The sequence below is a fragment of the Gopherus evgoodei genome, chromosome 13, assembly GCF_007399415.2.
Source record: "Gopherus evgoodei ecotype Sinaloan lineage chromosome 13, rGopEvg1_v1.p, whole genome shotgun sequence".
In the NCBI taxonomy this organism is placed as follows: Eukaryota; Metazoa; Chordata; order Testudines; family Testudinidae; genus Gopherus; species Gopherus evgoodei.
In genome coordinates, this window is record NC_044334.1 from 18,433,225 (window position 1) to 18,446,583 (window position 13,359).

The window sequence follows — 13,359 nt, forward strand, 5'->3', positions numbered from 1 at the left end:
ATATCTCCTTTATAGAACAGCTTAAAATCACTCTCTTTTTGTGGGGTGGGGTGTTATGTGCACATAGAACAACAATCCTACTGTTAGTGAGAACAATGCAACTAGCTGACCATTTGCTGTGATTGAGCAATAGGTATTTATTTATATGTAGGTGGTGTGTTTAGTTATGTTGTAAGTAACGTTTCTCCCCTTTCCCTTCCCCATCCATATGGCTAGATGACAGAAGTTAGTCATATTTTACATGACTAGATGATAAATGTGGGTATCTGGTGCCTTTGTGTGCTGCTGTATCTTCCTCTTAATCAGGAGTTCCGGAAACAAGCCATGAAAACCAGACAAATTGGATGTGCGCTGTGACTCTCCAGTATGGCTAATTACAGCATGCATAGTTTTTTAAAGTGCTTGTCAGTATCAAATAGTGGAGATCCTAGTCTCCTAGAGCTTTCATGCAGCTAGTGTGTGCTTCCCTACCAGACAGAAATGCCATATGGGGAGGGGAGAAGAAATGAATAATTACTATTTTGCTCAGGCTTGCATTTTATTCTTTGTCCTCCACTCTTTCTAGCATCCACACATCTCTGGGAACATTGTTACGCTTCTGCACAATAGAGGCTGGATTCACCAGGATGCTCTGGTTGCCTTGTGTTGCTGGGACAGCACAGAACAGCCAGAGTGTAGCCCTTGGTTTTTAAATTTAAATAAAATGTATGCGTGCACGAGCACTAGATTGGATGAACGGGGATATTGAACATGACTTGAAAATTTTACCAAATACCTACTCGCTGTCGTATCCACCCACTAGCCAGATGTAAAAAACGAGTCTTGTACAAGAGTAAACTAACTGCTTTGCAAACTATTAGCAGCAGCGGAAGCACTGGACTGTTAGCAGACTTGGGAAGAAATTTTTGCATTGGCTTATAGATGGAAGGTATTCTGTACAGCCATAAGAGCTAGAAATTCAGCTGTCCAGCGAAAGCCTGCACGGCACAGAAATTGATGACGCAGGCCACCCTTGCCAGGGAACCCTTACCATTCATCACTGGCTAGTGGTAGAATGGATTTTTTTTTCAAGCCTCGAGATTGATAACCTCATTCAATATTTCTTTATCCTGAGTACACGAGACTTTACCCAGAGGAATAAGTGGGTCTGAATGTGGTAATGGGAAGCACAAGTAATAAAAAAATTAACTGGTAACTAACTTACTGATCTTAAAAAGAGAAAGTTAACTCCTTCACTGCTACCAGAATGTTGCTACATTCCCAGCCTATTTCCTTGGAGAAAACCATTTGAATGATAGACAGGACAGCTAGAGTGGGAGAGAAGCTTGTAATGCTGAAAGAGACCTAATGGAAGCAAATTTTCAATACAATTCTGGATTGCATATGAGCATGGAGGGAACTAGAAAGATGTAGACAAATGGGAGGGAGAATATTTTGGAGTATTCTAAAGGAGTTGTCAGCACATTGGAGCCTTCCGACTTTGCGCACGCTGTTTCCCTTCTTTTCCTTTAGAAATCCAAGGGCCAGTCTACACTCCATTCCTGTACTACTTTAACTAGACTGATCTGAAACTGGTATTGTTAAATTGGTAAAGTTCCTAGTGTGGCCACAGTTAAATCAGTGCAGAGGTACTTAAAGTTATAGTAATAAGCCTTTATACCAATATAACTGTTTGTGTGTCAAGTGTAGGGGTTGTAATGATTTAACAATATCAGTATCAAATCATAGCATTAACTGAAATAGTTACATTGGTACAAAAACTGTGTGGAACAGGCCCAAGTCACAGAGATGGTTAAAAGTATGAACACGCTCTGGCAGATGCTGTATGTTCAAGAGAACCCAGCCAGTGCTCTTATGGCCTCCAAACACTCTGCTTAATTCTCTGTTCTCACTTCTCATGTTGCTTACAGCTGATTTTTGGAGGCCAGTCCTTATATTCAATGACTTCAGGATGAACTCTCCCTGGGTAAGAGCTTCATATTGACGATGATAGTGGTTTTATTCCAGATCTGGGTCAAAAGTTAATTGGAATTAATTCTTGAGGTTCACCAGAGGGAGAAGAATGGAGGATAATCTACAAACTAATTAACTAAGGTCTAGAGAGTATGTTGACGTGTATTGTATGCGTGGTGTTTAATAGAGATCAGTTAATTTAAGCAATCATTTATAATGAGAAAAATCACACTCTGTGTGTGTGTGTGTGTGTGTGTGTGTGTGTGTGTGTGTGTGTGTGTGTGTGTGTGTGTGTGTGTGTGTGTGTGTGTGTGTGTGTGAGAGAGAGAGAGAGAGAGAGGAAACTTACATTTCTATCTGGAGGAAGTTCATTAACTCCAGGCTGGTTACCCAAAACTCGTTTGGCTGGGAGGGAACAGGTACTTTTTAAAATAGATGTCAGGGAAATGCTTCCACGGAATTTGAATGCTGAGATCAGTGAAGTACAGGACTGGATTTTACATGTATGAAATCCAGCTAATGAAGTATAAAAGGAACTAGAAATCCAAACACAATGCGTATAATAGAGGGTTAGTGTCAAGTATTCCATGTAATACTCAGGAAATCCACAAATGTAATTGATCTTGATGATCCCCCTGCCATGCATTTCAAAATATAAAATAGGGCTTGGAAAGGCAGTGGATTTTTATGATGTTTAAAAGTCCAGATATATTAGCACCGTGCGTATGTATAATAATAATATGCAGTATATGGATAGAAAAGGTGTTTGTGGTCTTCAGTCTCACCATCATTCAGGGGACGGGGGGAGGGATAACTCAGTGGTTTGAGCATTGGCCTATTAAAACCAGGGTTTTGAGTTCAATCCCTGAGGGGGCCATTTAGGGATCTGGGGCAAAAATCTGTCTGAGGATTTGGTCCTGCTTTGAGCCAGGGGTTGGACTAGATGACCTCCTGAGGTCCCTTCCAACCCTGATATTCTATGACAGAATGAGAAAAAATAAAGTGTCATGAGATAGGCAATTCATCTGTTTAAACAAAACCCTTACATACTATTTTGTTTTTCTTTCTTTTTTTTAATCCAAGACAATAATTTAAAGTTATTGATGAGCTTTTTTTAAGCAGTAGTAACAAGAACGTTTAGCACTTCAGAAACTTTAATAATGCTAATTAATTTGGAGCCCTGGTTTTGTCGTCCTTGTCTTCATGGGGACCAGGATGTGGATTTGAACCGGGGGGAGGGGCCGGAGGGGGAGATTTTTTAACTCGCATTTTATACTCTTAAAAGTGCCCTCCCTCCCCTCCCCCTGATTTCCCACCTCAATGTAATTAAATTGCATTGCATATGGAATAAATTGCTGCATGTAATATTTTTAACCCCAGAGAGACAAACCACATATTTAAAGCAATGAAAGCTGCTGCTTATGATAAATATTTTACATGTTTCAAATATACAAATAATGATGAAACAGCTTGCTTTTCCCCCCAATCCCACTTAAAGGGGTGCAAGTGGAAGAAAAAACAAACTGCAAACTAACCATTGCTTCCCTGCTGATGCCTTTGGATAGGTAGTTTCAGCCTATCATGATTGTTTAAAATATATATAATTTTTTTAAGACCCTGAGCCTTTAGCATGAGAAATGTTTCTCCCTGTATTCTTAGCAGGAGCATAGCTTGCAGTGCTGGAATGCACCCAGAACTCCTTAGTCAGTGTCAAACCTAGTATTAAACAGCAGTCTGTTAAACCAGTCTATTAAACACAAGTTTGTCCAAGTGGAAATGGTGGGCTCATAGACCTTATTCTCTTGTCTTTCAGGTGGTGAAGAGAAGGTGAAAGGAAGAGAAGGTGGAGATGGAACTGCCAAATCATGCCAAACAACTGCTACTGCAGCTGAACCAGCAACGAGCCAAAGGTTTCCTCTGTGATGTGATTATTGTGGTAGAAAATGCCCTGTTTCGTGCCCACAAGAACATCCTGGCAGCCAGCAGCATGTATTTCAAATCCCTCGTCCTGCATGACAACCTGATTAACTTAGACACGGACATGGTGAACCCCACCGTGTTCCGACAGATCTTGGACTTTATTTATACTGGGAAGCTCTTAACGACTGACCAGCCTGGTGAACAGAACTTTAATGCTCTCCTCACCGCAGCAAGCTACCTCCAACTGCACGACCTGGCAGCTCTCTGCAGGAAAAAACTGAAGCGGAATGGGAGGTCTTTCGCTGGCAGGGCCGGCGGCCCCAGTGTCGGGAGACCTCCCAGGAGTCAGAGGCTTTCTACCACTTCAGTCATCCAAACTCGTTATTCAGGGTCAACTGAGGGCATGAAGGGCTCGCACTCAAAGGAGCTGCCAAAGGGAAAGGTCTCTGATGATGAGATCTTCATCAGCAGCTCTAACCAAGAGAACTCTCATTCCTTAAGCAGGGGAGCCAGCAAGAACGGCGGCAGTGCAAATGGAAGTAGCGGCGACCAGGAGCTCGGCCTTGACCTGTCCAAAAAAAGCCCATCGCTCCCCACAGCAGCCTCCCAGGACGACACACAGCACAGCGAAAGCCAGCACGGCTCTCCCCAATCTGCCTCAGCCCCCGCAGCCAACAGTGCCTCATCATTCGACGAGTCTGCAGCCGGAGCCCCCCAGAGTGCAGCAGACAGCAGTGAGCCCATGGAGATGGACATGAACGAGGAGAGCCACTCCCTGGCGGAGAGCGGCCAGCGCAAGAGCCTCCGGCACTCTGCACGCAAGAAGGAGTGGATTAAGAAAGACAATGCTTTTGACCGGAAAGAGGGGGGCAAAGGTGGTGAGGAAGGCGAGGGGCTGCCCAATGGCATCCTAATGGGTCCCTTGTCCAAGTCGACTGAGCGGAACCTGAGCAATGCCTATGGCCCAGAGCAGGCGTTCCAGTGCAAAGAGGAGATAGAAAACGGCAAGGAGATGAGTGATGACAGTGGACAGAGTGAGTGTGAGAGCGGGGGGCACACCAGCGCCAACTACGTCTACCGACAGGAGGGGTTTGAGCCTGTGGCCTACGGTGACAACCTGTATGTCTGCATCCCCTGCGGCAAGGGCTTTCCCAGCTCCGAGCAGCTCAACGCCCACGTGGAGACGCACACCGAGGAAGACCTCTACATCAAGGAGGAAGGCACGTACGGCGGCAAGGAGGAAGCTGAAGATTTGTCCAACCCTAACCAGCCCTATGCTGCAGAATCCCGGCCCTTTAAGTGTTCAGTATGTGAGAAGAGCTACAAGGATCCAGCCACTCTGCGGCAACATGAGAAGACTCACTGGCTGACACGGCCCTTCCCTTGCAACATCTGCGGCAAGATGTTCACGCAGCGGGGCACCATGACACGGCACATGCGCAGCCATTTAGGGCTCAAGCCCTTTGCTTGCGAGGAATGCGGGATGCGCTTTACCCGGCAGTACCGACTGACAGAGCATATGCGTGTCCACTCAGGAGAAAAACCCTACGAATGTCAACTGTGTGGTGGGAAATTCACCCAGCAGCGCAATCTGATCAGCCACCTGCGAATGCATACCTCTCCCACATAAGCCAAAGACTCCAGAATGAGCTTCGAGCCCATCCGCAGTGATTTACCTTTCTGTAGACTTGCTGCTTAAGAGGGCAACTCCCCTCCTCTGTTCAGTCATGGGCGGCCTAAACAAACATAGCTTTAAGATTTTTTTTATTTTTTTTTTTAATAAAAGACAAAGAAACATAGGTCCACAGCCAAGCTGATGCCCCTCTCAAATCATTCCCCACCCCTCCCTTTCTGAATCTCAATGGTGTGGCAAGAAATGCCATTTATTTTTGTGGGTTTTGACTTGGCCTCTCTTTTGATCCCTCCACCCAGGTAGCAGGAGTGAGGTCTCCTGCCTGTTGGATGGTAAGTGGGAATGGGGAGAGAAATTCCATCTGATCAACTAGAGCTGTACCAACTCTTTATTTTCCCTCCTCTCTTCCTTGGCACTCCTGTAGTGCTTTATAGATTTTGATCAAGTGTTATTTCCTGCACTAACGAAAAGTGCAAGTGGAACGTGTCATCCACTGGCTACTCTGGGCTTTGCCTTTCCTTTTGCATTCATGTTACATTACTAATGTCCCTACAACCAGATTCAATAAGGGCATTCCTTGCCACTCCTTAAAAAAAAATGAACCCGATTTTCTAACAGCCCAAGTGGCTACAAAACCCCAAAGCATTGCTTTTGCTGTACCCAGTGCAGAAGCTGTGGACTGACTGTTACAGGGTTGGTAGCCCATTTAAATTCTGTGGGAAGCTGTGATGGTGATGGGAGTTGTCATCCTTCCCTATGAGGTGGAGATGGCTAAAGCAGTCTACCTAGGTGTGTGCCAAGTAGTATTTCAGTTAAGGAAATGGCAACACACTTTTTTTCTTTTGGGTTTAGTCTTTAATCTTGGCATACCTAACCACATGCCTCACCCCTCCTCTCCACCTCTGCAGCCTTACCCATGACTGAACAGGGGTGTGGATGCCCTGGAAATTTCTTTCAGTGAGCAGGGGGTAGTCTTTACTTTTCTAGTAGTTTTTGTATGAATATTCTTTGCTTAGAGGTACTTGTTTTATTAAAGGAAAAACCATTGTAATGTTTATGTGAATGTTTGAACTGGAAGGTCTGAGGTTAATTCTTGGGGTGGGTGGGATAGGGAAAGGGTTTGATGTAGGCTGGACTTGCTACAAGTTCCTTAGGTACTTTTTTTTTTATTTTTATTTTATTTTATTTTTGTGCGTGTGTATGTTTTTAGCTTTCCTCCCTCACTAAAGAGCGAGTCTGTGTGAACAGACCCGTTACCTTTGCTACCTCTTGAATTCATGAGAACAATAAGATGGTTAGTGAAAGATTAGGCAGGTATTTTTTTTCTTTTATTGTAAGTAAATGTATAAAGTAGAAGCTAAATTAAAATTAAGGGATTTTTTACCACCCCGTCCTTCCATCAAAAGTCAGCTAGAAAAATATTAAAGCAAAGCTCGGCCAAAGACAAAAATGTATTAAGCCAGAGACCCCAGTGGATAGATGCTTAGAATGGTTCACTCAGCAAACTCTTGGCTTTTTGTAGTCACTTTTAGATAAAAGGAAGGAACCTTCTTAGAGCTTTTGGGCCCTTTCCAGCTTTGTTTATTGAACCTGGATGCTATGGAAAAAAGGTCCCCTCATCCTCCATTTTTCCAGCACATCTGGGTCAGTGTGTAACACCTGGCAGGACAGAGGGTGAGGGGAGTAGCAGCCTATAATTTACTAGAATCCAGAGTGCAATAAGATGGGGGAGGAGGGGGAAAAAAAAACCAAAGTGTTTCATATCCTCCCTTTTAGAAAATTGCTCACACACACACACACCCCAAAATGAAAAAACAACAAAATGTTTTTGCAACATTTGCCTAAGACATCACAGCCAACAGCTGCTATTGGTTTAGGAGAGAAGACAGAGAGTTTAGCCTGCCGATTCTTGGCCCCTCGACTTTGTTGGCGTGACCTTGTGGAAAGCTATGGCTTATTTCAAGCCTCCTGTGACTGGTGGAGTGTGGTGGTAAAAATTCACAGCCAGTAGAATCATCCCTTCTGAATTGAGTAAGGTTTACACACTTCCCCCCCCTTCCCTCCTGGCTCAAAACCATTGTCCTCTCTATCCATAGGGTTCACTGAACCCTACATGTCTTGTTTTCAAAACAAAAAACTTTTTTTAAGTTTAGACCAAAAAAAGACAAGTGAGCATGTTCTTTTAAAACAAAGACAGATAAGCTTCATTTTCACTAGGGTTTTTCTGTTAAGGTAGACTAGTCCATGAGAAGTTTTTTGGGTCATTTGAATGAACTGAGGAAACTGGAATCCAGGCTCCATGCAATAGACAAACCAAACCTTGCTGAGTCTTGGCCTGGTGTCATGTTCCACAGAAACACTTGCCCCCACTCCTCTGCCCTCCCCACACCACCATGGTATTTCTAGTGCCATTGTCTTGTTACTCTTAAACTCTGAAAGTGTGAGTCATGGGGCAGCTGTGGGGAGAATGGATTTCTTGATCCATATGCTGAGATACGCTGTTTTTTAGTGTCTTTAGCATTTCCATGTTTAAAAAAAATAAAAATTCTTTCTCTGAGCCCTTGCCAAACCCTCCTGAGAAAGTCCCTTGAAACATCTGAATAGTGAAGGCCTCATCTATCCACCTTCTCCTCAGAGAAGCCTTTAGCTGGGCCAAGGAACACCAGTGCAAGATTAGCGTCTAGGCTTTTTTTTATCCCCCTTTCTACTTTTTCTTCTCCCTCTAAAAGCCCTAAAGCTGAATTGAATCCCGTATTAGTTTAGAGTGCAGCTAGAGCAGAGTTCCCATTGCTGCTGGCTGGCTAAGAAACCACCGAGTCCAGAGTTTCAAAATGATTTTCAGTTCTTTTGTTCAGGAACACACAGCTGTCGATGGGGCTTTGCTTCTTGCTTTGTGGGGCGTTTCTTTTTTCTTTCCCTTGATTGTGGTGCTACAGTGAATGTCTCCATTCCATGCTGCAATTTCCTGAGGTGCATCTGCCACATGCTCCCACCCTCACTAACGTGTCAGTGACGGGACTGGCCAGGCTATGAATTGCTAGAGCAAAGCTGGTAATGGGGAGGGGGCGAGGAGAGTGTGTGTGTGTGTGTGTGTGTGCGCGCGCGCGCGCACAGAATCCAGCTTTAGGAAACTAGCTCAAGCTGTGACTGACTGAGCCAAGACATGAAATGCAGAGAGCACGAAGACAAGAGCTAGGCCCTATTATTGAGCAGATACTCCACTCCCCCTTGTTTGATTAGACTTACAGGTGTGTGTGGGTATTCTTTGTTTTTTTCCTCCTTGATTTGTTTCTTAAGCCTTGAGAATCATTTTGAAGTTTCAGGACCCAATGCTATCTATTTTTTAAAGGAACCTCCTTTTTTATTTTATTTTTCCCCCTCAGCACTTAAACAGTACGACATAAAGTCTGTGTAGAGCAAGAGTATTGTACAAAAGGAAATTTTGTTTTTCTTTTTCAAGTAGCTGTGTAGAGGTGTGTTCCATAGACTGAATATAAACAACATTTTCCAAATTGTGACAGTAATAATGATGAATAACTAATAATACTCAAAACTTCAGGGACTGTTTGAGGCCTGCTTGGGGGCCTAAACTCTCAACTGCATTTGTACGACATAGTATTGTATCAAACATTTTTCTGTATTTTAATGAGAAAGCAAAACACTAGTTTCATATTTAAGATTTTAAGAGTTTTAGGGTTGGGGGGAGGGAGTTACATTTTTTTAATTTTTTATTTTATTTTATTTTATTTTTAAAGATACACAAAGAGCCTCAAGAGGAATAAAACAATTTAAAAACAAAAATAGAGGCCAGGCAGCTTAAATGCTTTAGTCACTTAGTTCCAGAATGTTTTCGGAGTAACAGGATAAAATAGCAAAAGTTGTATAAAAAAGCTCATACCCAAATTCACAAAACTATTTTTTAAACCAAAGCACATTTGAATGAGTATGGAACCTCACTTGGCTCAGAAAAATACTAATATATTTATCTCATTGTTTACATAAACTTTTACAGTTTCAGACCTCAACAGATCTAGGGGCCAGTCAAAATTAATCTTTGCTTTTTCCATTGATTTGTATTTGAAGGCTATAACAACATTTCTTAAACTAGAAGCATGCACCAATAAAAAAAAACTTCTCTATGAACCACTGCATTCCAACACTATTTATGGTTTGGGAGATGTGATTAGGAAAATGGGTTTATTTTATTTTTGTCCTCACAACCCATAAGAGATGTCTTAGGAGAAAAGAGACACTACATTTGCAGGGTTGTGTTGAGTGTGGGTAGCCTCATCTGCTGTGTTTCATTGCTAAATTACAACATGAGAATTCCACAGTCTATCATTGACAACTAGGGTAGAGTAGGCCTTGGGTCTGTGCCAATGGGAAATGGGTGCAGAAAGAAGAGTGGTTATTAGTCCTAAGGAGCCTGACTCTTCCTCTGAAGGTCTGGCTGTGTTACCAGCAGCGTGGGGAGGAATATGAGAGACTCTGGAAAGGAGAGCAAATGGCTGAAGCCGCTGTACCCAGTCGGTTTCCCTAACATTGGCCACAAGAGCTGGGCTAATCTCACATTCTATCCCTTTAGTGGGAGCTGCCAAAAGAAACCCAAAAGCCCAGCCCTGTGCTGTAGGGTAGTTGACAGAAGCCACAAAGATCACAGGAGACACCAAAGAGCTCCTGCCACGCAGCTTCTGTGAGTCTTTGTTGCTGTGGAAGAGAAGGGAAAGTGCAACTTTCAATTGGCCCGTTGCACTGAATAAAAATTATTGCAGAGCCCACAGAACTCCCTGCTGGGCTGAAGAGGCCAACCTGGGTAGCTTTAATGGTCTGGACTGAGGGCAGTAGTGTATTGTACATATAGTGCCCTTCCTACATTCAGGATAGTGCAGAAGCATGAGCCAAACTGTTTGGACTGTTTTATCCTTCTGTTAATTAAGATAGCTGTACTAATTCACTCCAAACTTTAATATCTTGTGTAGAAGAGCCCAGTCAAAACCCATGTGGAAATATGCTTGATTTGCATGTTAGAATAGTCTAAAGATTGCCAATGACGATGGTTTGTTAAAATACCGCTGAAGCCCAAAAAAAAAAAAATTAAACTCAAAAAGCTCCCCACCCATAGTCTTGATTCTTTCTTTTTAGTTTATAAAATTTGACACCAAAGCCACTTCAAACACCTGAGGGAGGCTGATGGAAAATGAAACATTAATTTTGCCTGGTCTTAATATCTAACAAAGATGGTGCAAACACTATTTGACAGTGTTGTTTTTTGTATCAATATGTATGTGCAGTAATGAATGTATTTATTTCTCAGATTCTGTATGCACAGTTTTGCAATGAAATTCAGAACAGTTGCAAACACAAAGATGTGTCCGCAGGGTCTTCTCTACAGGATTTCAAAAAAAAAAAAAGAAAAAAAGAAAAAAAAAAGAAAATATATTAAAAAAAAAATCTCAGAGACTCAGCATAGCCATAAACCATAACCTGTGAAGACAATACAAAGACTGGACTTTTGTAGCTTTGCATAGAAGAGGAATTTATGTTTTGCTGTATTTAAATGTTTCCAGTTATGTCACTCTTAAGATTCCTGCCTTTATTTTTTTTTTCCTCTCTCTCGTGCGTGGAAAGCATTGTTTTCGAGCAGTGCAGGTTCAAAGTCTGGGTTAACAGTATTTTACCGTGTTGCTTCAGTTCTGAAATGCAGGAGTGTGGGGCTTGACCAGGGACACACCCAGGGCATGTAATAAAGCAAAATCTATGGTTTCTGAAATGACTGTTTGGAAAAATATGGCGAGGGGGTAAACGTCAGGGAGGAAGGATGGTCTGGCACTGCTGATTAGAACTGGTGACTGATTATTGCATTCCCTTGCCTCTCCAGCCTGCTCTTCTACCATCATCTTGATACTTACAGTGAAACCAGTAAAGATCTCCAAGGTGGGGAGTTGGTGCCCAAGATAACTGGAAGAAGTCTAATCCCAGCTGCAACCAAAGAGCATTCTGGCATTGTGATGGGATTTGCAATTTAAGTTGAAGCACTGCATTCACTGTTGTAGCTATATGGAGTTCAAGATCTATATAAAATATAGCTGGCTATGACACATCAGTCCTAAGCTGATGCTTGTTGAAGCTAGACAGTCCTAGCTGGGCTCTAAAACAAAGAAGCCCTTCCAATCAGCAGGGCTGGGCTTAAGACAAAAGGAATATTTTGGAGGGAGGGTGGTGGACCTCAAGCCTGTAAGTAGGTCCACAGCAAAGACAGTGCATGCAAACCACTTCCCCTTCACACACACACTCTTGCAGTCTATACCTAGCCATTGTCTCTAGAAGCAAAACTTCAAAATCCTATTTAATTAGTTAACAAGCTTGTTACAAAACACATGGTTCCCCTGACTCTCTGGGAGCAGCACAGGCAGGCTGTGTCAGCTTTCCAGGCCCCTTCCTTTCCAAGTGTTCCCTTAATGCAGTTTCTCTTCCTGACCTGCAACTTCTCTCCCTGATTTCTGGCATTGCTGCTTTCCTTGTGAAAGGAGATCGTGCCCAGAACTTCACTGAGATCTCCCACTGGGCACTTGCAGCTTGCACAGAGCACTGAGCTGGACCTCATTGAGAGGAGCGACCCTGATTCTTCTCTGTCCTATGCAGACCTGCTGTGCTCACACTTTTCCTTACTGTAATTTACTGCTCTCAGAGATGCTGGAATATGAACTTAATGAGAGAGGGAAATGTTTTTGATAGATTAATTCCACCCCACTCCTGCCATTTCCCTTGTCCCACTTTCCCCCACTTGGGTATTTGCCACACATTTTGTAGCCCAGTATTAACCAGGTGGGCATTGGTGGGGCTGATGCTTATAATACTGAGCATTCCCTACAGGATGGAGTGGGGAAGGTTTAGAATAGGGCACCACATCCTGCTACAATGTGCTGATGGCATTGGGGAAACTTTATAGGTTTTGCTTTCATCAAACTGTTGGATGTTTTTAAACATCATTATTCACAAATAGCCAATCAAAGCACCCAGAATCACTGTTACTATAACTTCTCAAACAGCTTGGATTGGCTTTTCCTGCGGGGGGAGAGGAGGATCTCGTTCTAGGTGGAGTTTCTTTTTTCTTCTCATTTTAAATAAAACTGGAAAAGGGAGGTTGCATTAGCTCCTTTTTAAGCCTTAACTATGTCAGTCCAAGAGCCCTGGATGTTTCCTGAGGAGGGACCGACACTCCTGCAATGTTCTGTTCATTTTCCTTCAAGAGCTTGAATTCAGGTCAAAGCCACATGCTGTTGTGGCTCCAACACAAGTGTCATATAAAAATATACAAAAACTATAATATGATCTCAGCATTCAGAAATTTACAGTCTTAATGTACAGTGATAAGAAACTGTTATTTTATGATCTTTTCATTAAAAGCTTGATTGAAAATTATACCTTCTGTTTGGATTTGACTTTTTCTCCAATACAGCGTATATCTGTGCATGCATGCCCCAACATAAAATCATGTGTTTAAAACAGGAACTTTTGCCCTGCTGCAAGATGTAAAATGCTCAACTCAACTATGGCATCACCACTGCACCTACATAAGCGCATATCTGCGATGGTCATTAAAGTACAGGAAAATATTTAATTGTACTCGCTAGGGCTAGACCCAGGCCTGTGCATGTTTATCACATCCCCACAGCCACTACAAAAGTACCTCAATCCTGACCCTTGTAGCAGGGGCCCTGAGCAAAGCAGGCTAAGACGGTCAACTAGGAATAAAGGTGAGATGCACAAACCCATTTTCACTTGTGTCCTAACAGGAATTTTAAAACTGAATCTGCCAAGAGATTTGTGCATGGGCCTGTTGCTGCGATGAG

At 42.9% G+C, this 13,359-nt stretch overlaps 1 protein-coding gene across 9 annotated transcripts in view; it reads left to right on the top strand.

The window, feature by feature from the left end:
* Positions 1-12,928, top strand: part of HIC2 (HIC ZBTB transcriptional repressor 2) — a 121,024-nt gene extending 108,096 nt beyond the window's left edge. For 7 of the 9 annotated variants that reach the window (XM_030582556.1, XM_030582557.1, XM_030582558.1 and 4 more), the window contains one exon: positions 3,767-12,928. In XM_030582556.1, coding sequence (XP_030438416.1) covers positions 3,803-5,503 — 1,701 coding nt within the window. In that variant the 5' untranslated portion in view covers positions 3,767-3,802 and the 3' untranslated portion in view covers positions 5,504-12,928. Of the gene's footprint in view, positions 1-1,910; positions 1,967-3,766 lie in introns of all 9 variants that reach the window. The other 2 variants (XM_030582559.1, XM_030582562.1) reach the window with 1 other exon arrangement.
* The last annotated feature ends 431 nt before the right edge of the window (positions 12,929-13,359 follow it).